The sequence below is a fragment of the Callithrix jacchus genome, chromosome 18 (genome assembly GCF_049354715.1).
Source record: "Callithrix jacchus isolate 240 chromosome 18, calJac240_pri, whole genome shotgun sequence".
Taxonomy (NCBI): domain Eukaryota; kingdom Metazoa; phylum Chordata; class Mammalia; order Primates; family Cebidae; genus Callithrix; species Callithrix jacchus.
The window spans coordinates 7,718,520-7,742,091 of NC_133519.1; the positions used below are offsets into that span (position 1 = coordinate 7,718,520).

Sequence of the window (23,572 nt, forward strand, 5' to 3'; positions counted from 1 at the left end):
GTCATTGTGGGGGTCGTGAGACACACAGGCAATTTCCAAAGTGGAGCCCTAGTCACTGGCCTTTGAAAGTTGCAGCCTATTAAGATGTCAGTGATTAGTGCTGGGTGGGCTGGTGTAATGGAGATGTCCTCAGAAAAACCTACGGCGGCGGGGTTGGTTATTCTGTCCAGAGGGAAGGAGAGGGAGGGGCCAGAGGCCTGTAATAGTATTGCTGGGGGCTTTAGGGGAAGGAAGAAGGGGAAGCATAAAGGAGGAGGCCAGAAATCTGTCCTCCAGCAGGTCTGCAGGAGGGTAAAGAAGAATGGGTTTTTGGTGATAGAAGAGACTTAGCGCCTAGATTGGGAGTCCAGCTGGGGGCTAATAAAGTTAGTAGATAAGTTAGAGAAATGGACGCAACTATCTCTTCCTGGAGAGTCTATAAGACAGGATAGAATTGATGCAAAATTAGACTTTGATTACAGCAAACTTAGGTAAATCCCTGGCAGTGACTTCAGTGGGAAAATGTTTGTCTACGCAAAGACTTACATTTTGGTCAGTGATGTGTATTGGAGTTAGCACTTGATATATTCAGGAATTAAATATTCCTTCTTGGGGCACAGATTTGGACTTTGGCGCACGAAGCAAAGTGATGAATTAGAACTAGCAGATAGTAAGGATAAACAGTAAAATCGTTGAGCGATGGGAAGAGGGGCAAGGGACGTTTGCGGTAAGACTCATGTGGGTTTGGAACCTTTGTGGAAATTGTGCGACGTGATTGTCCTGTTTTCTGTTTTTTACTGAATAGTAGTGATTGGAAAGTTTTAGCAAGGAAGAGATGTTCGTGTGAATGGTGTGATGGCCCTACATAAAAATTTAAGAAAGACCTCCTTATTCATTATTGAAAAACACCCAAACTATTAAAGACAGCGATGGGTTTGTAAGAGGAGGTGTTAGTTAAATGGCATAGGATGCTTTGAGAAATGAAGGTTCCATTAGTTGTTTGAGGGTTTGGACAAGAAGAGAAATTGTATCTTATTTATTTATTTATTTATTTATTTATTTTTGAGACAGAGTCTCACTTTGTTGCCCTGGCCGGAGTGCGGTGGCGCAGTCTTGGCTCACTGCAGCCTACACCTCCCAGGTTCAAGCGGTTCTCCTGCCTCAGCCTCCCTAGTAGCTGGGATTACAGGTGCACACCACCATGCCCAACTAATTTTTGTACTTTTAGTAGAGACAGCATTTCACCATGCTGGCCAGAGTGGTCTCGAACTCCTGACTTCAGGTGATCCACCCAACTCGGCCTACCAAAGTGCTGGGATTACAGGTGTGAGTCGCTGCACCCAGCTAAAAGAGAAATTTTAATGTAAATTTGAGAAAAGTTGAGATGAGGGAGGGGAGTATGAAATTTGGAGTTTTATGACCTAAAGATTTGAAATTGAACCATTAAAACATTTTGGTAATAACCATGTTGAATATAAGATAATAATGGTTTCAAAAAAGATGATAGATAGACAGGGAGGTCATTGGCTAAAAGATAAAAGAACAATTTCCATGGAATTCTCTTTGAATAAGGCAAGTACATGTCACTTGGCTGTTCAGAAGTGTCTGCTCCTGTGAATCTAAAGAAAATGCTCTGATTTGTGAGGAAAAAGAATACAGAGGTTTCACAAGCATTATAATCAACTAAATATATGGTACAGTAGGTAGAACCTTGGATGTAAAATCAGGGAGTTAGTTTTCCCATAGACTTATGTGCGACTTTGAACAAATCCCTCGTTTTTCTCCAGTTCTCCCATCTATAAAGTAGTAAGACCACCTGCCCTAACCACTCATCATGGTGTTTCAGCCTAACAGGTTAACCACGAAGTGCTCTGAACATCTCTGAGAATGAGAGATCATGTAGCCCAACTCTTCTCATATCTTACAGATATGAGAACGACTCTCTCTCTAACAGAACGAGTCTCCCTCTAACAGACCAAATTCAGCCTTTGTAATGTGCTTGATCAAGGAACAAAAAGGAGTATTTTGTACATCTGTCTGGTTCTGTTGTATGGGTTTTTGTTTTATATTAGTTTTGAAACGTAATGTGCCTCTCTGCCTTTAGTGTCAAGACAGTAACGGCGATGACAGTTGTAGAAATGTATGCAGAGGTCCCCACGGGAGAGTAGGAAGATAGATGGTGTGAGTGCTGACCTGGGCTAACCCATCCCCAAATGTCTGGCCTTCGATATGTTTCCTGGCTTCCTGGCAGCTTAATTTTCTTCAGCTATGAAATAGTGTTGGTGGAATAACTGCCCGTCTGCCTTGGGGAAGAGTACTTGCTCTAGATCAGAGGTTCTTAACCTCAGACATCCCATGTGCTCCTTTGGCAGTCTAGTGACACATAGGACCCCCTTCTGAGGATGTTGCTTAAATGCACAAAATGAAATACACTGTAGTGCTTGCCTCGGCAGCACATATACAAAATAAAATACACTGAATTATAAATGAAATGGAAACAGTCATCAAAATATTAATCATAACACAGTATACAGTATATGTTTCTTTATAACACATTAAATAATAAATGTAGCTGCAGCTCTAATGATACTGTAATTTTTCAGTTAGTATATATGTTATGCTAAGGTATCTGCAACAGCTATGTGATAGGAACATGGCCTGTGACTTCTGTTGGTGACATGGTCACAGAATCGCTAATACTATCAGGGGTGGTTACTTCCATTCACAACTGAAGGCCATGCTAAGTTTTACTTAGAGGTTAGTCAAAATGAACAAATGAGTTTTTCCCAGCAAGTTCACAAACATTTTCCCCTCCCCCAAGTCTATCCACAGACCTCTTGGGAGTCAGTGGGTCCCAAGTTAAAACGGATGAGTTCGTGTCCTTTGCAGGGACATGGGTGAAGCTGGAAACCAGCATTCTCAGCAAACTAACACAGGAACAGAAAACCAAACACCGCATATTCTCTCTCACAAGTGGGAGATGAACAGTGAGAACACTTGGACACAGGGAGGGGAACATCACACACGGGGCCTGTCAGAGGATGGGGGGCTAGGGGAGGGACAGTATTAGGGGAAATACCTAATGTAGGTGACAGGTTGATAGGTACAGCAAACCACCATAGTACATGTATACCTATGTAACAAACCTGCATGTTCTGTACACGTATCCCAGAACTTAAAGCTTAATAAAAAATAAGAAGAACTCTTACTCTAGACCAGCTGGAAAGTTATGACATCTGATGACTTTAAAGCCCTTTAGGCTTTGCAGTATCTTTTAGCATCTCCGTCACGCTAAGAACAGGAGCACAGAGAAGACAGGAAACAAAAGTCCATTTCACAACCAGCGGTGACTGTTGTTGGTTGTGGGAAACGTTAAAAACGATGAGTAAAATGAGGCTTTTTATCTGGTGGCTTTTGCTTTTCTAAACTCTCAGTCACCTGTTAGCATGGTCAGGCCTCTGCGGGATGGGCCTGAACTGCAGCGACCCTCTTGTGGACTTCTGGTGTTTTGAGTTTTAGTGGTTTTGCCCACCTTCTCCATTTCTGACCTAATTGTTTTCTGACTGTTTCTTCTTCCAAACATTGCTTTGGTGGCAGAGCTGGGGAACGGGTGCTTTTCCTTGGAATCATTGGGGTATAAGGCTGTCTTCCCTCTTATCCCTGTGGGACTGAATGTGGGACTAGTTGGTGTCGTTTCTACTTTGCCCTAAACGTTCTCATCTGTTTGGGTGGCAGAGATCGTTTCTGGAAAGTTCTTCTGTGTCGCGATGTAGAAGAAATAGCACATTGGACATAGTGAAAGGTAAAGAACATGACGATGAGTTAATTACTCGTGATGCGATCTGAATACCTCGGATTTTGGTGTCTGTTTCTGTAGGGCCTCTTGTAAGTCAAAACTACATTTATTCATTATTCTAAGAATTCTCAAGGCAACGTCATCAAACTAAATGCAAGTCAAAAATCTAAGAGCAGTTACCTTACACCTTTCTGGGAGCAGGCACTTGTGCACACTCATTTCATAGGGCCAAGGGGAAAGGCAGGTGGTGGGAAGTGAAACCGGTATTTATGTAATCGTTGGTTTGTGTGAATGCAAGGTAAAGGTAGCAACACACGAGCCCCAAGCTCATTATAATACATGGATCAAACAGCACTGATTGAGTTTCTATCAGGTATCAGGTGCTGAGAGGAGGAACAACAGTGCCCTTAGGGAGTTTTCTGTCTACACGTACCAGGATACAATTTTGTGTTATAATAGTGTTGTGATTATAATGCGGGGGCGGGGGGCATGGAGGACATAATGCGGGGGCGGGGGGCATGGAGGACATGATTATAATGCGGGGGCGGGGGGCATGGAGGACATGATTATAATGCGGGGGCGGGGGCATGGAGGACATGATTATAATGCAGGGGCGGGGGCATGGAGGACATGATTATAATGTGGGGGTGGGGGGCATGGAGGACATGATTATAATGTGGGGGCGGGGGGCATGGAGGACATGATTATAATGCGGGGGCGGGGGGCATGGAGGACATTATAATGCGGGGGCGGGGGGCATGGAAGACATGATTATAATGCGGGGGCGGGGGCATGGAGGACATGATTATAATGCGGGGGCGGGGGGCATGGAGGACATGATTATAATGCGGGGGCATGGAGGACATGATTATAATGCGGGGGCGGGGGGCATGGAGGACATGATTATAATGTGGGGGCGGGGGGCATGGAGGACATGATTATAATGTGGGGGCGGGGGGGCATGGAGGACATGATTATAATGCGGGGGCGGGGGGCATGGAGGACATGATTATAATGCGGGGGCGGGGGCATGGAGGACATTATAATGTGGGGGCGGGGGGCATGGAGGACATGATTATAATGCGGGGGCGGGGGGCATGGAGGACATGATTATAATGCGGGGGCGGGGGCATGGAGGACATTATAATGCGGGGGCGGGGGGCATGGAGGACATGATTATAATGCGGGGGCGGGGGGCATGGAGGACATTATAATGCGGGGGCGGGGGCATGGAGGACATGATTATAATGCGGGGGCGGGGGGCATGGAGGACATGATTATAATGTGGGGGCGGGGGGGCATGGAGGACATGATTATAATGCGGGGGCGGGGGCATGGAGGACATGATTATAATGCGGGGGCGGGGGGCATGGACATACAGAGGAGAGTTGTTGATCAAGGAGAATTTCACAGAGAAGGCACGTTTGTGCTGAAATACTGTTCTGGGCAGCCATTATTCCAGATGGTGATAGTCGAAATTCATTTTTGAATCCTTGAATTTTGTCAGAACTCTTCAGCTTGATATAAAATTGTATTTGCTTAAAGTTAGCTATTAAAAGGTGACAGATATATTTTTACCCCATGCGTACTAAAATGTACATTAATATTTTGCTTGGACCAAGTTTTTCTTTACATGCCCATTGCATACTTTACTTTTCTCCACGTTGAGGAAAAATTGGTTTGGTTTTTCCTATTGTGTACTTTCCTGAGAGAATTCCTTTTAGTAGTCAGTATGCCAGAAGTGAAGAATGAGCTAGGAACGGAATCCTGAGGCCTTGTAGCTCCACATTCTAAGTTTGATACTCTGCCTTTTATGGAGTAGTGGTCATAGCATGGAAATGAAATTTGTTAGACCTGACATCGTCCTAATAAACTGGACGCCTTAGAGCAGGGAAATGGGAAAGCATCATTGGAAGAGTCGAAATTGGAATGGTAGAGGGGACGCTGAGCTGGGTTAATTTGTGAATTTACTTAACAACCTGATGGCATGCCTCTCTAGGAATCCTTTTAAATATTCCTAAATAATTTAGCCCTAAGACAGTCTGCAACGTGCTTCTCCCTTGCCATTTCAAAACTGTCAATTCTGGGCAAAGAGGGAGGCTCGGTGTCATAATTCTAGTTTACAAGGACTAATGTTGGAAATTGTTCTGCTTGGCCAATACTTAGTGTTTTATTGACTTAGCCAGCTCGGTTCAGTCCAGCACATCACACGCAGTAGACACCGAATAAAAGGAAGTCATCTGGCCGCACTATTCAGCTCTAAGTTCCCACAAAAGTGTATGAATAGAGATTTTCTTGTTGGATGTAGGGCTATGGTTGAGAGCAGGGAGGAGCTGTGAATGGTCTTCATTTGAAAATTCAGAGGGATATCTGGAATTTTGTCTCTTCTCACCTTTACAGTCAATTTTCATATCTCTATACTAATAAGGAGTGGGAAGAAGCAAAGTTATGAGGGGTTTCTTTCCTAGATTCCCAGAATTCTAAAACATAGAAAACTTGCTTTGTACTTTATATTTCTCCAGCCTCTAAAAATCAAATGTGTAGTTGGCGAGGAGGAAAAGCCACAGAGCCTTGAACTGGCTGGAGATCGGATATAACCCTTTAAAAATTGGGAGTTGTTTCCATTTGTATGGGGGATGACAGTTTCCTCTTTAACTGGTATTCTGGAATAAATAAGAAACCTGTTTTTCTCTTAAGATGTTCATTGACAAATTGATATTGTTGATTTTCTAAAAAACCTGCTTAGGATTTTTTTTTCCTCCTCTAGACGAGGGTCATCTTTGAAAAGGGGGTTCCTGGACGCCTCACCTCCAGGATGAGCACTGCAGTGTCGTGACCCTTGGGGTTTTGGTGAGTATACTGATGGCCGATAGCACTGGAGCACACGCCTGGCTTAGAAGGATGAGCCTAGGGAAAAGCTTCAGCTTTTATTGAATGACTTTTTTTCTTCACGTCAATCAACCCTTAGCCCCTGCGGTTGGTCACCACCATTTTACTGTCTATTTCTGCTGCCAACTTTGGATCCTTTGGTGTTTGTTTTAACTTGCCTGGCTCATTTCACTTAAGGAACTGTCTCCAAGTTCACCTACATTGTTGCAAATGACAGGATTTCCTTCTTTTTAAAGGCTGAATAGTATTGCATTGTGCATATATAGCACATTTTCTTTATCCAGTCCTCGTTGATGGACACTTAGTTGATTTCCTATCTTAGTTATTGTAACTAATGTTGCAGTGCATGTGGGGGGGCAAATATCACTTCCGCATACTGATTTCATTTCCTTTGGATAACAACAGATTTGTTTTAAGCAAATACCACGTGCTAGGCACTATAGTAATTGCTGTGTATACAGAGATGAATAAGTCAGTTGCGGTCCCTGCCTTCATGGAGCTTATCGTCTAGTGGGACAGATGAATATTACACAGATGATCACATAAATTACATATATAATTACAAAGCATGAAAAATGTTATAAAAGAAAAACCCTAGATGTCTTAAAAAGAATATAATGGAAAGTTTCATGTAGATTGATGGCAGTAAGGGATTCTTCTCTTCTGAAAAAGAAACACTTAAGCCAAGACTTCATTCGTTCAACAGAACAGTTCAAACTTGACATGATGAAGTTGAGGGAGAGAGGTGTCAAGAATGACTTCCAGATTTCCGGCATGAGCAGCTGGGTGGTTAAAGGAGCCATTTATTAAGATACAAAAAACTGAAGGAAAAAAGTTTTAGGAGGAAGGTTATATATAGAATTGAAGAATTTCTGTTTGATCCTGTTGAGTTTGAGACATCCAGGGAGATGTCACGCAGGTGTGTACAGATCTGGACTGGACTTATAGATTTGGGAGTTGTTGGCACGGAGAGAACTCAGAGAATGAGAACAGAAGAGGACCAAGAATAGAGTCCAGAGGAACTCTAAAGCTTAGAGATCAGGTGAAAAGCGGGCCTGCAAGGGAAGCAGATGAAGAGAAGGCTGGAGTGCGGTGTGAGGAAGGCTAGGAAGATGAGGTGTTAGGGAAACCAGGAAAGGAGTTACAAGAACGAAGCGAGCAACTGGCAGAATCTGAGCGATGGAGTAAGATGAGATTAGAAAAGTGGACAGTGGTGACCTTAACAAAAATAGTCGGTGGTGGAAGTCGGTTTACAGTGGTTGAAGGATGAACAGCAGGTGAGGGGGTGAACACTGCGTCTCGTCAACTCTGTGGAGAGATTTGGTTCTAAAGAGTAATAGAGTGCTGGACCTGGGCTTTGTTCTGCTTCTTTTTAAACACTGGAAGATTCTACAGCCTGTCTGAATGCTGATTCAATCCAGTAGACAGAGGGAATGGCCAAAGGGGAGAGTGAGAGCTCTCCGAAGGCTGGAAGGGTTGTGCCTAGCCCGTCTGTGGCTGGACTGACTTTTGGGAGAAAGTGGGTTATTTTTTGTTTCTGTAACAGAAAGGAAAGAGGGGATGGGTACTGATGGAAATTGGTTTGTGTATTTAGCAATGAGAACTTTCTGTCTGGCGACATCTCTTTCTGTTAAGTGCTGGGCAAGTCCAGGTACTGGGCCTGGGAAGGGAGGGAAGAAACGTGGTGCTCAGGAGATGTAGGAGGGATTTTGAAATGGCTTCAGGCATGATGAGCCAGTGTGCTTGCTGGAGAGTGGCAGTAGTCATGGCAATACTTAACACTGGAGTGCTTACATTACACTGCTGAGCACTTTGCATGAGCCAGCTCACCCGGCCCACCAAGACTCACTTCGACAGGCACTACAGTGATGAAGAGCGCAGACTTTGGGGCCAGAGCAGCCCAGAGCGCTGGCTAAATGGCCGCTCTACCACTTACCAGGATGTGAACTTGGGCAAGGTAACATTGCAGAGACTGTTTTCTCATCTCTGAAATAGAAATAGTAGCGGCACCTGCCTCCTGGGATTGTTGTGACTGGGTTAACATGTTAGCACAGTAGAACAATGCATGGCACAAAGTAAAAATTTCAAGCATTAATTTAAGAATAGAAGAGAAAACCATTGTATAAGTAGACCTAAGGTCTTAGGAGATGTAGTTATGTTGGGGGAAAAAATCTCTCTCTGGCTATAATGATTCTGTGGAAGATCCTTTCCAGTCGTTAAAGGTTAAACAGTTGAGGCGGGTGGATCACGAGATCAAGAGATCGAGACCATCTTGGTCAACATGGTGAAACCCTGTCTCTACTAAAAATACAAAAAATTAGCTGGGCATGGTGTCGCGTGCCTGTAATCCCAGCTACTCAGGAGGCTGAGGCAGGAGAATTGCCTGAACCCAGGAGGCGGAGGTTGCGGTGAGCCGAGATCGCACCATTGCACTCCAGCCTGGGTAGCAAGAGCGAAACTCCATCTCAAAAAAAAAAAGGTTAAACAGTTGAACACGAACCTCCTGAAGAGCCTAATTTTATTCTTTGGAAGTATATTTTGTCAGATGTTTTTTGCTCAGTCGTTTTTTTATCATCAGAAAGGCTAAAAGTAGGGACCATTTATTTCCTTGGATTAGGGATTAAAGAACCCGGATCCCAGTCGCTGGGTCGCTGGGTGAGCCCACATGGTTATTTCAACCTCTGTGCTGTCTCTCCCTCCATAAAGTAATGGGAAGGAAGATGGCTTCAAGGAAAGAGCCAGGGTCTGAGGGCAGTGACTGGACACATGAAAGAAGCCATTCACACCCCATGGGCTCCATTCATTCATCTCTGAAATGCCTGTCCATCAAAGTCAGGCAAATTGTGAGCAAATGAAGCTGTATGTAGAAGTAATTCAAAAATAAAAGCGTTTTATGTTCACAGCATTATTATTAGAAACAATCTTTGCTACCAGCTCATCATAAATGCTTGGCAGATTAATGAGGTGATTTGATATTTGTAATGTTTTGAGTTTCTTTGGAAGACGTGTGTAACATAAGTCACAGAGGGTCTAACTACATTCTTAGTGCATCATGCTGAGTATTACAGAAAAACCAAAGAACTTTAAAACAAGGTTCTTGTCTTCCAAGAATGTGGTCTTCACAGGGAGATAAAATATACAGCTAGGATGATTCAATACGACATGTGATGGAGTGCTAGAACACATAATGCAGACAGAAAGTTCCAGAAGAAATTACAGAGGGGGAAGTTACAGAAAGTTCCAGAAGAAGTTATAGAGGTGGGAACTGCTTTTCTTCTCCTGAGTAAATGTTTTCTGATGGCTTTATCCATGCAAGATTCATTTCCTACTTCTATTTTCCCAGTGATTTCTAATATTCAGTGAGAGGTTACAAAATGGTTTATGATTATATATGTCAAACTTGACAACCACAATCCACTTCTTAGTCTAAACTAAAAAAAAAAAAAGCTGGAAGATGGTGGGGGATAAAAAATACAACTTTAAATAAAATCAAGACCCAAATGCTCTCTCCTCAGGTCAGCATAGAAACATTCATAATGTTTTATTCTAGTTCTTTTTCCTGACTTTGTTATTTAAAGAGGGAAAAATTTAATTGGGTGTCCTCAGAACTTCCGTAAATTTCTTTCACCATCCCAGGTAAAATAGCTGGGATTATTGCAGCTTTTTAAACAAGGAACTAGAGCTTTAACGCTTGACAGTGAGCAGAGTGCCACAGCCTAGATTATAACGGATCCTCTCCATTTTAGCCCAGCCTCTCCATTCTCTCCAAGTACATGTAAGCGGCAACACCAGAGCTGTTTCTAACTCCCTATGTTTCTGTAGTCACAAGTTGTGCCCCTAACACCCTCCTCCTTCATTCCTATACTTTGCCAGTAAAATACTAGAAGCTGGAAGGGAGTTGGTAAGGGGATAGTGGTTACAAGAAAACCGTAGTGGAATTGCCCTGGGGTGGAGCAGAGACTTAGTTATGTCTTGGTTTTACCTGAATTCACCTAGGCTTCCCTAAATAAAGGACTTTCTCATTTGTTCTCTAGCTAGGTTTGGGAATATATTCTTGACCTTTATGCTTCAAATTAGCCTTGCAAATTGGCTCAAAAAATATCTTAGCGTTCAAAGATGTTCTTTTACTTTCAGAATGATGGATCATTCCCATGCTTACCCATGCCTGCAGCCCCTGTTGTTAGGCAGTGAGAACACGGGACACATACTTGGCATAATTTAATAGGAAGATCATGGAAATCGGGGCAGAACTGATTGTATTCGGTGTTGGCTCAATATTTGAGGTCAGAAGTACCTCCTCTGATGTGCCCCCAGCCCCATGGTCCTGAGAGTATAAACATAGATTAATTTGCATCATGGTTTGAAACTGGGAGTTGTGACATTTCAGTGCCGTTGTTTGCCATCAGAGCGTCACTGTGGATCTGCAGTACCTAGGGGTTTCAAAGCATTGTTTTGAAAACAGAAAGACCCAAGTTTTTGAGGGTTTTGTCTTCAAAAGTACAGAATTGTAAGGGAGAGTACGTAGCTAAAGAGAACACTGCCTTTCTCACTTGCTCACCCTTGCCTGGTCCATGCTGCTTGGGTGGGAGGTGTGCGTGCTTGGCAGGAAGTCCTAGTCACCCTTCAGCTGGTGTGGCCCCTGAGCCTTTCTCCACAGTGGGAGCATTACCCTCTCCTTTCGCCCTGATGGAATGGAGGCATGGTCTAGCTGCTTTGCTGACTTGGCTAGTGCTTCACCTTGATCCTGTTGTAAGGGTGTTTTATGTCTCTGTTTTTGCTCCCAACTTCTTTTGGGTGGCCTTTTCCTGTAGCGTGCCCTGGAGATGCGAGATTTTCCTTTGGCAGCAGGACGCACGCCCCCGGAGAATGCTGGAGCTGCAAGGGGAAAGGACCCACTTCCACAGCAGAGAAAAACAAAGAGGAAAAAGACATACAGGCAGCCAGCGCTAAGGGACGCACCCAGCAAGCAGTGGGCCAGTGCCACTGCCCCTAGCAGCCCTTTCTGCTGCAGCCCGAGAGGAGCTCGGTGAGCCTGTCCCGTCTGTGACTGCAAGCTCAGGATTTCAATCAATGCATTCTAGTAACCCTAAAGTGAGGAACTCTCCGTCAGGAAGCACACAGAGGTAAGGGCAAGGGCCTCTTCCTGCAGCCCCTTGGGGATGCCACAGGCACACCATGGACACTCGTTGGTGAAACAGCATGTTGAATTAGAAGCGAATGAAACCCAAGTAAGAGAGGAAGAGAAAATAGACTAGTAAATAGTGACGGAAGAGTGAGCGGGATACAGTGTAATCAAAGCTCGCCCTAGGGTCTGTCTTTGTTATTCTTTGTCCCTCATTCCCTGACCTCTCCACCCACTTCCCTGCCAAAGCACAAACAAAAGGACTCTGTCGAGACCAACCAGTCCAATCTGCCCAAGTTGGCAAACAAGGAAACTGAGGCCTGGAATGGTGAAGGAGGCCTCCCTTCTTAGAACTAAAACATTCCCAGGACTCCCGCTGTGAGGCTTTCTCCCTTTTCACAGTACGCAAACTGACTTTCACAGAATTTTATCCTCACTCCCTGAGGGCAGTGCTGGGTTTCCCGGCTTTGGTGTAATACTGCTTGTTGGGAGGGATTAGTATCCTGGAGGATTTCCCTAACCTGACGGTCAGCAGCTCCCGTGCTCTTCGGGACCTGCTTATATTTTCCAGCTGGGAAGTGAGGCTCTCCTACAGCTGTTCCTTGTCGTCAGCCTGGGGGTGGGTGGTCTTTTGATCTTAACGATGCCTGTTTGTTAACTCTGAGCTAGTCTTAGTGTAAGAGTCACTTCTCTATGTACATAGAAACCGTTGCCCTTTATTGACAGAAGCCCTGGAGGTGGGTCCCCATGTGACTCTAGGGTTCCCGAGACCTGGCAGGCCGCTCTGCTGGATCCTTCTCTCTGTTGATAGCTCTGAGATAGGAGCAGGGGTGGCGGGAGCCGAGGCGAATCATGGGGTGGTATTTTAGTCCTAAGGGTCTCCTTGACCCCCAGTAGAAACCGCCTCTCCCTGATTGGTGCTGACCAGCTGTATCTGGTGTCTGATCTTCCTTTGTTATTCGTTTCTTTTAGTAGCCCTAAGTCAAAGCAGGAGGTGATGGTCCGTCCCCCTACAGTGATGTCCCCATCTGGAAACCCCCAGCTGGATTCCAAATTCTCCAATCAGGGTAAACAGGGGGGCTCAGCCAGCCAATCCCAGCCATCCCCCTGTGACTCCAAGAGTGGGGGCCATACCCCTAAAGCACTCCCTGGCCCAGGTGGGAGCATGGGGCTGAAGAATGGGGCTGGAAATGGTGCCAAGGGCAAGGGGAAAAGGGAGCGAAGTATTTCCGCCGACTCCTTTGATCAGAGAGATCCTGGGACTCCAAACGATGACTCTGACATTAAAGGTATGTCTATAAGATCTTTGAGACTCAGAGGGAAGTAGGTATTCCTGAGGGAAGACCTCTGACATTTGGCAGAGGCCAGAGCCTAATATCAGACGAATGGGGAGAGTAGGTGTCAGATTCAGGAGTTCTCACCATTTATGATGGAACTATTTCTTCTCATTTTGCTAACTGAGGAATGGTTTGGAACCTCCTAGTTGAGGAGTTCTTGCCCTCGAGGATGCAGTGGTTTAGGTTGTGGTAGGATTATTTCACAGGCCTAACCCTGTTCTTTTGCATGTTTCTGACCTCCATGCTGTTTGTACTTTAGTTCCAAGCCAGTTGCTCTAGTTTGTCTGTGCCAGTGGCCCCCACTGGGGTAGTTTTTCTGGTGTCCCCTTCTCTTCTCCATCAGAGGAATCCTGCAGTGGCCATTTTGCCAGGCTTGCAGACACAAGAGGAAGCCTTAATAGCCCTGGCAGTGGTGCACATTTGTCACCGCTGACTTTAGTGTAGCAGGAATGAGTGGCTACCGGATGTGTAGAGATTTGACAGACACCAAAATGGAGTGAGCCAGGAAGGGTATGGGACCAACAGCTGGGGTTGTAGTCTTTTTTCCTCCTAGTATAAGACCAAAAGTCTTCACCGTAGGCCAGAACGTGAAGTTGATATTCAAGGAGTAAAAGTATGATTTTCCAACTCAAATTAGAAATGAAAACCTGGGTGATTGTTCCTGCCCAGTTCCTCCCCTCCTCCCTCAGGTGCTTTTGGCAGGCCTGCCATGGATGCCAGCACTGTGCTGGGGTGGGGCATGGTCAGTAAGATCGATTTAGCTGTTGACCTCAAAGATTTGAATGTGCCTAGACAGCTGATCATTAAACAGTTACAGTAAAATATGATGAATGCTGGACTAAGTGAAGTTATGGAGGCTGTGAGATCCATCCCCAGTTCAGTCTAGAAGGTTTCAAAAAAGTTACCAGGAAGTAGGGACATGTATGCTAATATATGAAGGTGGCGTAATAGAGAGGCAAGGAAGTGGGGGAGGAGTGCTTTATGATTAGTCATTTCAGAGAGAAGAGCGTTTGAAATTTTATGAGTAGAAGAGAAGGTTTCTTCTTAGCAAGGTGGTACTTCCTTGAAATTCTCAAGGTGGGTTTGTGTTGTGATGCTATAAATGCTGGCAGAAGAAAGGAAATTGTCTTCTTTCTATGACGAGTCTTTTTATTCTTTTAGAATGTAATTCTGCTGACCACATAAAGTCCCAGGATTCCCAGCACACACCACACTCGATGACCCCATCAAATGCTACAGCTCCCAGGTCTTCCACACCCTCCCATGGCCAAACTACTGCCCCAGAGCCCACACCTGCTCAGAAGACTCCAGCCAAAGTGGTGTATGTGTTTTCTACTGAGATGGCCAATAAGTAAGTTGATGCTCCTGTCTTGCTGTTGGGCAGGGCTTGTCTGGGGACCTAAGTTCTTATTCCTATTTCAGATTGATCATTATTATCACCTAAAGTTAACAGTAGAGAAAGAAAGAAAACATAAAACCTCCCCAACACAGACTCCCCCAGAGGCAACCACTGATATTACATGCTTTGCTTCCCTTTCAGAAATTTTTTGTGCTTATGCAAATATACATATATACCTCTTTTTTTTTTTTTTTTTTTGAGATGGTATCTCCCTCTGTCACCCAGACTGGAGTGCAATGGTGGGTCTCAGCTCACTGCAGCCTCCACCTCATGGGTTCAAGTGATTCTTCTGCCTCAGCCTCCTGAGTAGCTGGGATTACAAGCACCTGTCACCACGCCCAGCTGATTTTTTGTGTTTTTTAGTAGAGATGGCATTTCACCATGTTGGCCAGGCTGGTCTCAGACTCCTGGCCTCAAGTGATCTGCTTGCCTAGGCCTCTCAAAGTGCTGGGATTACAGGCGTGAGCCACCGCACCCAGCCATATATACCTCTTTTAAACACAGAAGAAATGGACTGAGCAATACACACTCTTCTGCAGCCTACTTATTATTATTTTCTAAACACAAGTAATACATGTCCATTCTAGAATAATTAGAAAATACAACTAAAAATTAATATCTCTGGAATTCACAGAGACAACCACTATAAACCTTTCCGTATATAAGTTTCTAGTGGATGGATGAACCAATTGGTTTTTATTTGTCAAAATTGTGATTTTTACCCTGCATATGTTTTCTGACCTGTTTTACTTAAGATAAAAAGTGAATCTTGATAGCCTTCAACGATCACTAGGTGTCATGTGATTTCGTCTTCCCCTTGTTGGGTTGAGGTTTTGAACTCGGATTCTGTATAAAACACCTACCATCGTGGATTGGTTTAACAAGAACATCTTGGTTTCTGTTTTTAATGCCTCTTTTGGGATTTGCTAATGGCTGTCTTTTCATTTTAGCAGTTTGATGGTAAATGGTAAATATACATAATGAAAATGTTTCTCTTCGTTTCTTCTTCAGCATTTCTGGTGGTTATTTATACTCCTTCCTCTTCCTTACAAGTTCAGTGTGGGGTTAAAGTGCTTTGGAGTTAGAACTAGTGAAATAGAAGGAAGTTCTAGTGTGTGCCGTCTCTTCTGTCTTTGCAGAGCTGCAGAAGCTGTGTTGAAGGGCCAGGTTGAAACTATCGTCTCTTTCCACATCCAGAACATTTCTAACAGCAAGACAGAGAGAAGCACAGCCCCTCTGGTATTTCATTTCAGAAACTGAATAATGGTTTAATGATTCTACAGTGACTGCAAAGGAGAGGAGGTGGTGAATTTAATTGATAGGAAGGTGGTCTTGATGGTATGAGCTACGTTCTTGGCATTTAACCTAATTCTGGCATTGTGGGGCGTTAGGCATGTCACACTATACTAGCCCTTTCTACGGAAAGCTAGTAGATGGGTGAATTACTAGGGAGAAGACGAAGCTAACTAAAGAGGAGCCGTACAGATACCTTAGGGTTTCCTTCACGTAACTGTCTCTGGGAAAATCTAAATTCGGACCCTGTGTACAGAACAGGTTTTTTAAAAAATAACACTCTTGAGCTAGTTGAATTACGAAGAAAGAACAGAGGAAAAAAAAACAACTAAAACTTCTGGAGTACATGATGGATTATCGTGATCAGAGCCTCAGCGACTTTCAAAAGGATTCATACTTATTTCAAAGTGATAAGACCATTGAATGCTTTTCATTGCTCGATATTTGTAAAACTGTAATAGTTGTTAGTCTGTGTTCTATCTGCATCATCAGCACCTGCTGTAAACTCTATTAGGAAAAGTATACAGTAGATGCATATAGTACATGCATTAAAAGCATGGAGTTTGCCAAATTGATCCAAAAGGGATTTCTTCCATCTAGCATTGTCGAGCCATTGCACCAGATGCCGGGTGGGGGATACTAAAAGGTTCAAGACACAGTCCCTGCTTTCAGGGAACAAAAATCTAACACTGGGATCAGTCTTAAACATGGGAAAAGTTAATTGACAATAAATGATCAAAGCGACAATTCAAGATAAAATAGGTGACATCTTTCCTATTTCGTTTATCAGAAAAGTCTCCATCTTTCTAGATGTAAGCAGAGCTTAGGCCTTTCTAAACTTAGAAAAGGAATTTTACATTCCCCACGCTTCTTAACCACCCAAGGGTAGAAGATGCGTACAATTATATTTAAAATGCTCATTGTCCTGGTACAGTGCAACTGAAACCAACCTTTTATTGACTGAACAGTTCTTTTCTTTTTTTTTTTTGAGACAGAGTTTCGCTCTTGTTACCCAGGCTGGAGTGCAGTGGTGCCATCTCGGCTCACCGCAACCTCCGCCTCCTGGGTTCAGGCAATTCTCCTGCCTCAGCCTCCTGAGTAGCTGGGATTACAGGCACGTGCCACCATGCCCAGCTAATTTTTTGTATTTTTAGTAGAGACGGGGTTTCACCATGGTGACCAGGATGGTCTTGATCTGTTGACCTCGTGATCCACCCGCCTCGGCCTCCCAAAGTGCTGGGATTACAGGCGTGAGCCACCGCGCCCGGCCTCCCAAAGTGCTGGCATTACAGGCGTGAGCCACCGCGCCCGGCCTCCCAAAGTGCTGGGATTACAGGCGTGAGCCACCGCGCCCGGCCTCCCAAAGTGCTGGCATTACAGGTGTGAGCCACCGCGCCCGGCTTCCCAAAGTGCTGGGATTACAGGTGTGAGCCACCGCGCCCGGCCTCCCAAAGTGCTGGGATTACAGGCGTGAGCCACCGCGCCCGGCCTCCCAAAGTGCTGGCATTACAGGTGTGAGCCACCGCGCCCGGCCTCCCAAAGTGCTGGGATTACAGGTGTGAGCCACCGCGCCCGGCCTCCCAAAGTGCTGGCATTACAGGCGTGAGCCACCGCGCCCGGCCAATGGTACAGTTATCACCTGTACCTTCTCTGGAACTAAAATGAAATCAGGAAAGGAGTTAAAAGGGAGTTTGGAATAATCCGTTGTTCCACATCTAAATGTGTTCTGCTGTCATGGTTTCCTTATATGAAATCAGTACCCACCTGCAGCATACAAAAGCTGACCAACAAAACCAAACTGAAAATGGCACTAGAAGGAAAATCACGGTGACCTCTACACCCCAGTTAGGAGTTGTGGACGTGAAATAACACTTTTCACTGTGCAGAGTCATACAGGATTCAGCCAGTCTTACCCACACAACTCGCTACCTATAGACAGGAGTACATGGATACCTCCAAGTCAAACATTTATATATGTATTCCAGAGTGTAAGTACGCAAAGTTATGTTTTCATGTATATATAATACAAATTGTCCATATGCAGAGATACAGTTACTTGTTTACATATTTGCATACAGGTAAAAACATTCCAGAGAGTAGGTGAGGCGGAAAATAAGAGCCTTAAGGGTTTGGAAATACGGACTGGATTAAGGGAACAAGAAGGAGCAGATGAACACCAAAAAAAAGGTCTGGAGAAAGGTCTTTGGTGAAAGGTCTCTGAGACAGCGTTTGTAGACCAAGCCCTCTGTTCTTCAGTGCCCTCTTACATCTTAGCAGTGCTGCTGGTTTAGACACGGAACATATGCATGCCTCTTCCAAACATTCAGGGTGTCCATGTCACCTATTATAGGTGAGCGTGCTTCACCTTGCACTTAGTATAGCATTGGAGGCAATCATCCAGCATGTTAAAAAAGGGCAGTCAGCTGTCTATTGCAAAGAGCAGATCAAGAGACACCATGAGTTAGATAGCCTCAGATTTCTCCACAGAAGCTTCCTGCCTGCAGATTATCTCACTACAGGTAATATACAGATTCTTATGAAACATGGCAGTCAGTTATCACGAACCCGAAACAGAAACCGGAGATGTCAGGCCCCCCTGGAAACTCCAGGAGGGGAGCGCCTCAGTAGTCATCCTGCCAGAGGAGACACTGACATGAGCAGCCCTCTCCTTGCTTCCTTCACGGGTGGAGTACGGAGCCGCAAGTGACGTTCGCTTTCTCTTTCACATGGCAACGTCAGACCTTTTGATTGACAATGAGAAGTCTACATACCCAGTTGTACTCAGGGAAAAGAAAAAGGTGTTAGGTACAGCCTCCCACATACTGAGAAACTAATCTCTCTCTGAATCAGAAACGCATAGTAGACATGTGATCTCAAACCTGTTCCTCAAAATAGATACTCAAATGTATTCCCTTTGGCAGAGTGGCTCTCCTCTGGCATACTTTTTAAGTTACTGAAACCTAATCTTCAGCAAGGGAAAGAGGATGCCATTTGACAGTAACCTTAAAAAAAAAAACAACATGTCTTCCTGTCCAAAAGGGGGTTGTGCATGAGCAGTTTCTGCAGCTAGTGTCAGCGTAGACCTGTGTGACTGGGGACAAGTCCTTCATCACGTATCTTGCTTTTTAAATTACCCTCCTGTTCAGTTTACCAATGATTTTTAAAATCTTTGTCTTCAGAACACACAGATATCGGCCCTTCGGAATGATCCAAAACCTCTCCCACAACAGCCCCCGGTTCCAGCCAACCAGGACCAGAATTCTTCCCAGAATGCCAGATTGCAGCCAACTCCACCCGTTCCGGCACCAGCACCCAAGCCTGCCGCAGCCCCGCGTCCCCTGGACCGGGAGAGTCCCGGCGTAGAAAACAAACTGATTCCTTCCGTAGGAAGTCCTGCCAGCTCCACTCCACTGCCCCCAGACGGTACCGGGCCCAACTCAACGCCCAACAATCGAGCAGTGACCCCTGTCTCCCAGGGAAGCAATAGCTCTTCAGCAGATCCCAAAGCCCCTCCGCCTCCACCAGTGTCCAGTGGCGAGCCTCCAACCCTGGGAGAGAATCCCGACGGCCTATCTCAGGAGCAGCTGGAGCACCGGGAGCGCTCCTTACAAACTCTCAGAGATATCCAGCGCATGCTTTTTCCTGATGAGAAAGAATTCACAGGAGCACAAAGTGGGGGACCCCAGCAGAATCCTGGGGTATTAGATGGGCCTCAGAAAAAACCAGAAGGGCCGATACAGGCCATGATGGCCCAGTCCCAAAGCCTAGGTAAGGGACCCGGGCCCCGGACAGATGTGGGAGCTCCATTCGGCCCTCAAGGACATAGAGATGTGCCCTTTTCTCCAGATGAAATGGTTCCACCTTCTATGAACTCCCAGTCTGGGACCATAGGACCCGACCACCTTGACCATATGACTCCCGAGCAGATAGCGTGGCTAAAACTGCAGCAGGAGTTTTATGAAGAGAAGAGGAGGAAGCAGGAACAAGTGGTTGTCCAGCAGTGTTCCCTCCAGGACATGATGGTCCATCAGCATGGGCCTCGGGGAGTGGTCCGAGGGCCCCCCCCTCCTTACCAGATGACCCCTAGTGAAGGCTGGGCACCTGGGGGTGCAGAGCCGTTTTCTGATGGTATCAACATGCCACATTCTCTGCCCCCGAGGGGCATGGCTCCCCACCCCAACATGCCAGGGAGCCAGATGCGCCTCCCTGGGTTTGCAGGCATGATAAACTCTGAAATGGAAGGGCCTAATGTCCCCAACCCTGCATCTAGACCAGGTCTTTCTGGAGTCAGTTGGCCAGATGATGTGCCAAAAATCCCAGACGGTCGAAGTTTTCCTCCTGGCCAGGGCGTCTTCAGTGGTCCTGGCCGAGGGGAACGCTTCCCAAACCCCCAAGGATTGTCTGAAGAGATGTTTCAGCAGCAGCTGGCAGAGAAACAGCTGGGTCTCCCCCCAGGGATGACCATGGAAGGCATCAGGCCCAGCATGGAGATGAACAGGATGATTCCAGGCTCCCAGCGCCACATGGAGCCTGGGAATAACCCCATTTTCCCTCGAATACCCGTAGAGGGCCCTCTGAGTCCTTCTAGGGGAGACTTTCCAAAAGGAATGCCTCCGCAGATGGGCCCTGGTCGGGAACTTGAGTTTGGGATGGTTCCTAGTGGGATGAAGGGAGATGTCAGTCTAACTGTCAACATGGGATCCAACTCTCAGATGATACCTCAGAAGATGAGAGAGGCCGGGGCGGGCCCAGAGGAGATACTGAAATTACGCCCAGGCAGCTCTGACATGCTGCCTGCTCAGCAAAAGATGGTGCCACTGCCATTTGGTGAGCACCCCCAGCAGGAGTATGGCATGGGCCCCAGACCATTCCTCCCCATGTCTCAGGGTCCAGGCAGCAACAGTGGCTTGCGGAATCTCAGAGAACCAATTGGGCCCGACCAAAGGACTAACAGCCGGCTCAGTCATATGCCACCACTACCTCTCAACCCTCCCAGTAACCCCGCCAGCCTCAACACAGCTCCTTCAGTTCAGCGCGGCCTGGGGCGGAAGCCCTTGGATATATCTGTGGCAGGCAGCCAGGTGCATTCCCCAGGCATGAACCCTCTGAAGTCTCCCACGATGCACCAAGTCCAGTCACCAATGCTGGGCTCACCCTCGGGGAACCTCAAGTCCCCCCAGACTCCATCGCAGCTGGCAGGCATGCTGGCGGGCCCAGCTGCCGCTGCTTCCATTAAGTCCCCCCCTGTTTTGGGGTCTGCTGCTGCTTCACCTGTCCACCTCAAGTCTCCATCACTTCCTGCCCCATCACCTGGATGGACCTCTTCTCCAAAACCTCCCCTTCCAAGTCCTGGGATCCCTCCAAACCATAAAGCACCCCTCACCATGGCCTCCCCCGCCATGCTGGGGAATGTAGAGTCAGGTCAGTATGCTTGCATCCTCACAGTTGCACCTTGTAGCTGGAGACCACTGGAGCCTGATGTGGTTACTTTAAGAAAACCGGTGTTTTGAGTACGTAGCCAGAGGAGGCAGCCTTTGTTGAAATGGACATATCTGTGGCAAGGTGCATAATTAGTGCTTCCACGGGGTTATGCAGAAGTGTCCAATCTCAGCAAAAAATACGTCTGTCAGATGGGATTGCTAAAAGAGGGAAATGGGGAATATGTGTTGGGTTCAACCCAGTATCTACATTTGCACAGTGAGTATAAATAATATGCCTTGACAGTGGATGAATGTGGCTTCTTTAAATACCGGACCCACTGCAAGGGGCTTCCCCTGGATCGAGAGATTCTGGGTGTAATCCTAAACAGAGAGAGAGGAAGCTGCTCTAAGACCTGTGTGGGTCTCGTAAATCTCTGCCGACCACAAAAACAGTTACCACAATCTTCTCCTTGGTAGAACGCTGTTTTCACAGAGCAGCTACAATTTAGGAGTACTTTCTTCCTGGGAGAGATTCTGATGATGATGGTTTTGTGAATGGGACTAGAGGTGGTCAGTGGCAGTAGCGCCGAGATGTAAATACTACGTTGGTGCTGTGTCTACCTGAGAAGGACTAGGATCAGAGCAAGACAGAAGGTTTATCCTACCAAGCTAAAGTGTCTCCCTGCGGGGGAGCAGTTCACCGAAGCAGTACAGCGGAAAAGCCCCCTCGGACCTTTTTGGTTCAAACGTCTTGGTTGTGGAAATTAACAATGTGTGTAGCGTGATGTCATTAGTACCTGGGGTTAGATCACTAGTCTGGCTTTGTGGCACACTAACACCTCAGTCAGTTTCTAAATTGTGATTGGCAAGAGATCCATTTGTTTCACATTTTGTTCAGTGAAATGGTCGTCTGCACACCGTATTTTCCCCAAGCTTGAACTAATATTTCTAACACATTCCTGGTGTGTTCGTCTTCACATCTGCTGATCTGTCGCCCCGTATCACGCTGCGGTCTCCCTCTGCACTCACATGAAGCTTGACTAGAAGATTAATGATTTGTGTCTGGGGTCTAATAACACTGTCCTGTTCATCTGTCTCATTCCTGGCCTTGCTAGTTCATATCAGAGGGCCCAGTAGCCTTCGAAAGGAATCTAATTCCCTGCCCGTTTTACTTTGCTTCCTTTTAGGTGGCCCCCCGCCTCCTGCAGCCAGCCAGCCTGCCTCTGTGAATGTCCCTGGAAGTCTTCCCTCTAGTACGCCTTACACCATGCCTCCAGAGCCCACCCTGTCCCAGAACCCACTCTCTATCATGATGTCGCGAATGTCCAAGTTTGCCATGCCCAGTTCCACCCCGTTATACCATGACGCCATCAAGACCGTGGCCAGCTCAGACGACGACTCCCCTCCAGCACGTTCTCCCAACTTGCCATCAATCAATAATATGCCAGGTAAGAAATCAGAAAGGCAGGGTGTGGAGTGAGTGCTAGACCCGAGAGAAACCTCTGGAAGCATTTTCTCAGTAGCTGTACACCTGAATAGGTGGAAGTTCAACGAGTAGAAAAAATGTCCCGTCTAAAGTAGTTTCAGCAGAATGGAAGTGTCTTGGCTAGAGGAAGATAATTTTTTATTAGCTTGATTCCTTATTTGTTTGTGAGAAAGCAGGTTTCTTTATAGTTCTGATGCTTCTGTGTACCTGGGTGGTTTTGAGGGCGTGTTTTTGTTCGTTTTTTTCTCCTCTGGTCCTCCTGTAGCAATATTGAGAGCAGTTTCTTTCTAACAGGCTGATTGGAATGTCTTTAGTTCTCAAGTATTTTTCCTGGAAGAGTAGCCTCAAACCACAAGCAGGCACAGGATTTCAGACAGCGGAAAGCCCCCGTTTCCTAGAGCAGCCTTTTTTTGAGGGCTCGGGAGATGATGAAATCCTTTCCTTCCCTATACATTCTGTTCACCTTCATTCCTGTACTCACCCCTCCCCTTGACCTCTGCCCCCTGACTAGGGAACAGCCTCAGGATGGTGAAAGTGATCAGCAGAGACCGTGACTTTTCAGCCATGAGTTTCTGGTTCCAGTTCTATTCTGATTGTTACAAATGCTATTGATTTATCAGGAACTCTAATTAACCCGGGTAGCACATGTTCCAGGCACAGCATAAGCCCTATACCACCCCCAGTGGTAATTCCACAGGGACCAAGCACTTCGATGTCCCAGAGACTGTACAGAATGTGTTACTTTCCGTTTCTATTAAAAGTTACTTCTTGAACATTTTATGTAATCTCGAGTTTTAAATGCTTTCTCTTTAAGGCCCCATAAAATAATGCCAAATGCCAATCGAAAAATG

The 23,572-nt window shown here is 46.0% G+C and overlaps 2 protein-coding genes across 20 annotated transcripts in view; both read left to right on the forward strand.

The window, feature by feature from the left end:
* Positions 1-11,694, forward strand: part of LOC128930109 (uncharacterized) — a 76,328-nt gene extending 64,634 nt beyond the window's left edge. For 3 of the 5 annotated variants that reach the window (XM_078355262.1, XM_078355264.1, XM_078355261.1), the window contains exons 2-3: positions 6,543-6,625; positions 11,476-11,694. In XM_078355262.1, coding sequence (XP_078211388.1) covers positions 11,488-11,694 — 207 coding nt within the window. In that variant the 5' untranslated portion in view covers positions 6,543-6,625; positions 11,476-11,487. Of the gene's footprint in view, positions 1-3,714; positions 3,782-6,542; positions 6,626-11,475 lie in introns of all 5 variants that reach the window. The other 2 variants (XM_078355263.1, XM_078355265.1) reach the window with 2 other exon arrangements.
* Positions 1-23,572, forward strand: part of BCL9 (BCL9 transcription coactivator) — a 91,000-nt gene that overhangs the window by 64,634 nt on the left and 2,794 nt on the right. For 4 of the 15 annotated variants that reach the window (XM_078355247.1, XM_078355251.1, XM_078355248.1 and 1 more), the window contains exons 2-8: positions 6,543-6,625; positions 11,476-11,787; positions 12,759-13,075; positions 14,285-14,474; positions 15,662-15,761; positions 18,995-21,236; positions 22,423-22,683. In XM_078355247.1, the coding sequence (XP_078211373.1) occupies positions 11,735-11,787; positions 12,759-13,075; positions 14,285-14,474; positions 15,662-15,761; positions 18,995-21,236; positions 22,423-22,683 (3,163 nt within the window). In that variant the 5' untranslated portion in view covers positions 6,543-6,625; positions 11,476-11,734. Of the gene's footprint in view, positions 1-3,714; positions 3,782-6,542; positions 6,626-11,474; positions 11,788-12,758; positions 13,076-14,284; positions 14,475-15,661; positions 15,762-18,994; positions 21,237-22,422; positions 22,684-23,015; positions 23,497-23,572 lie in introns of those variants that run through there. The other 11 variants (XM_078355255.1, XM_035280138.3, XM_017966203.4 and 8 more) reach the window with 7 other exon arrangements.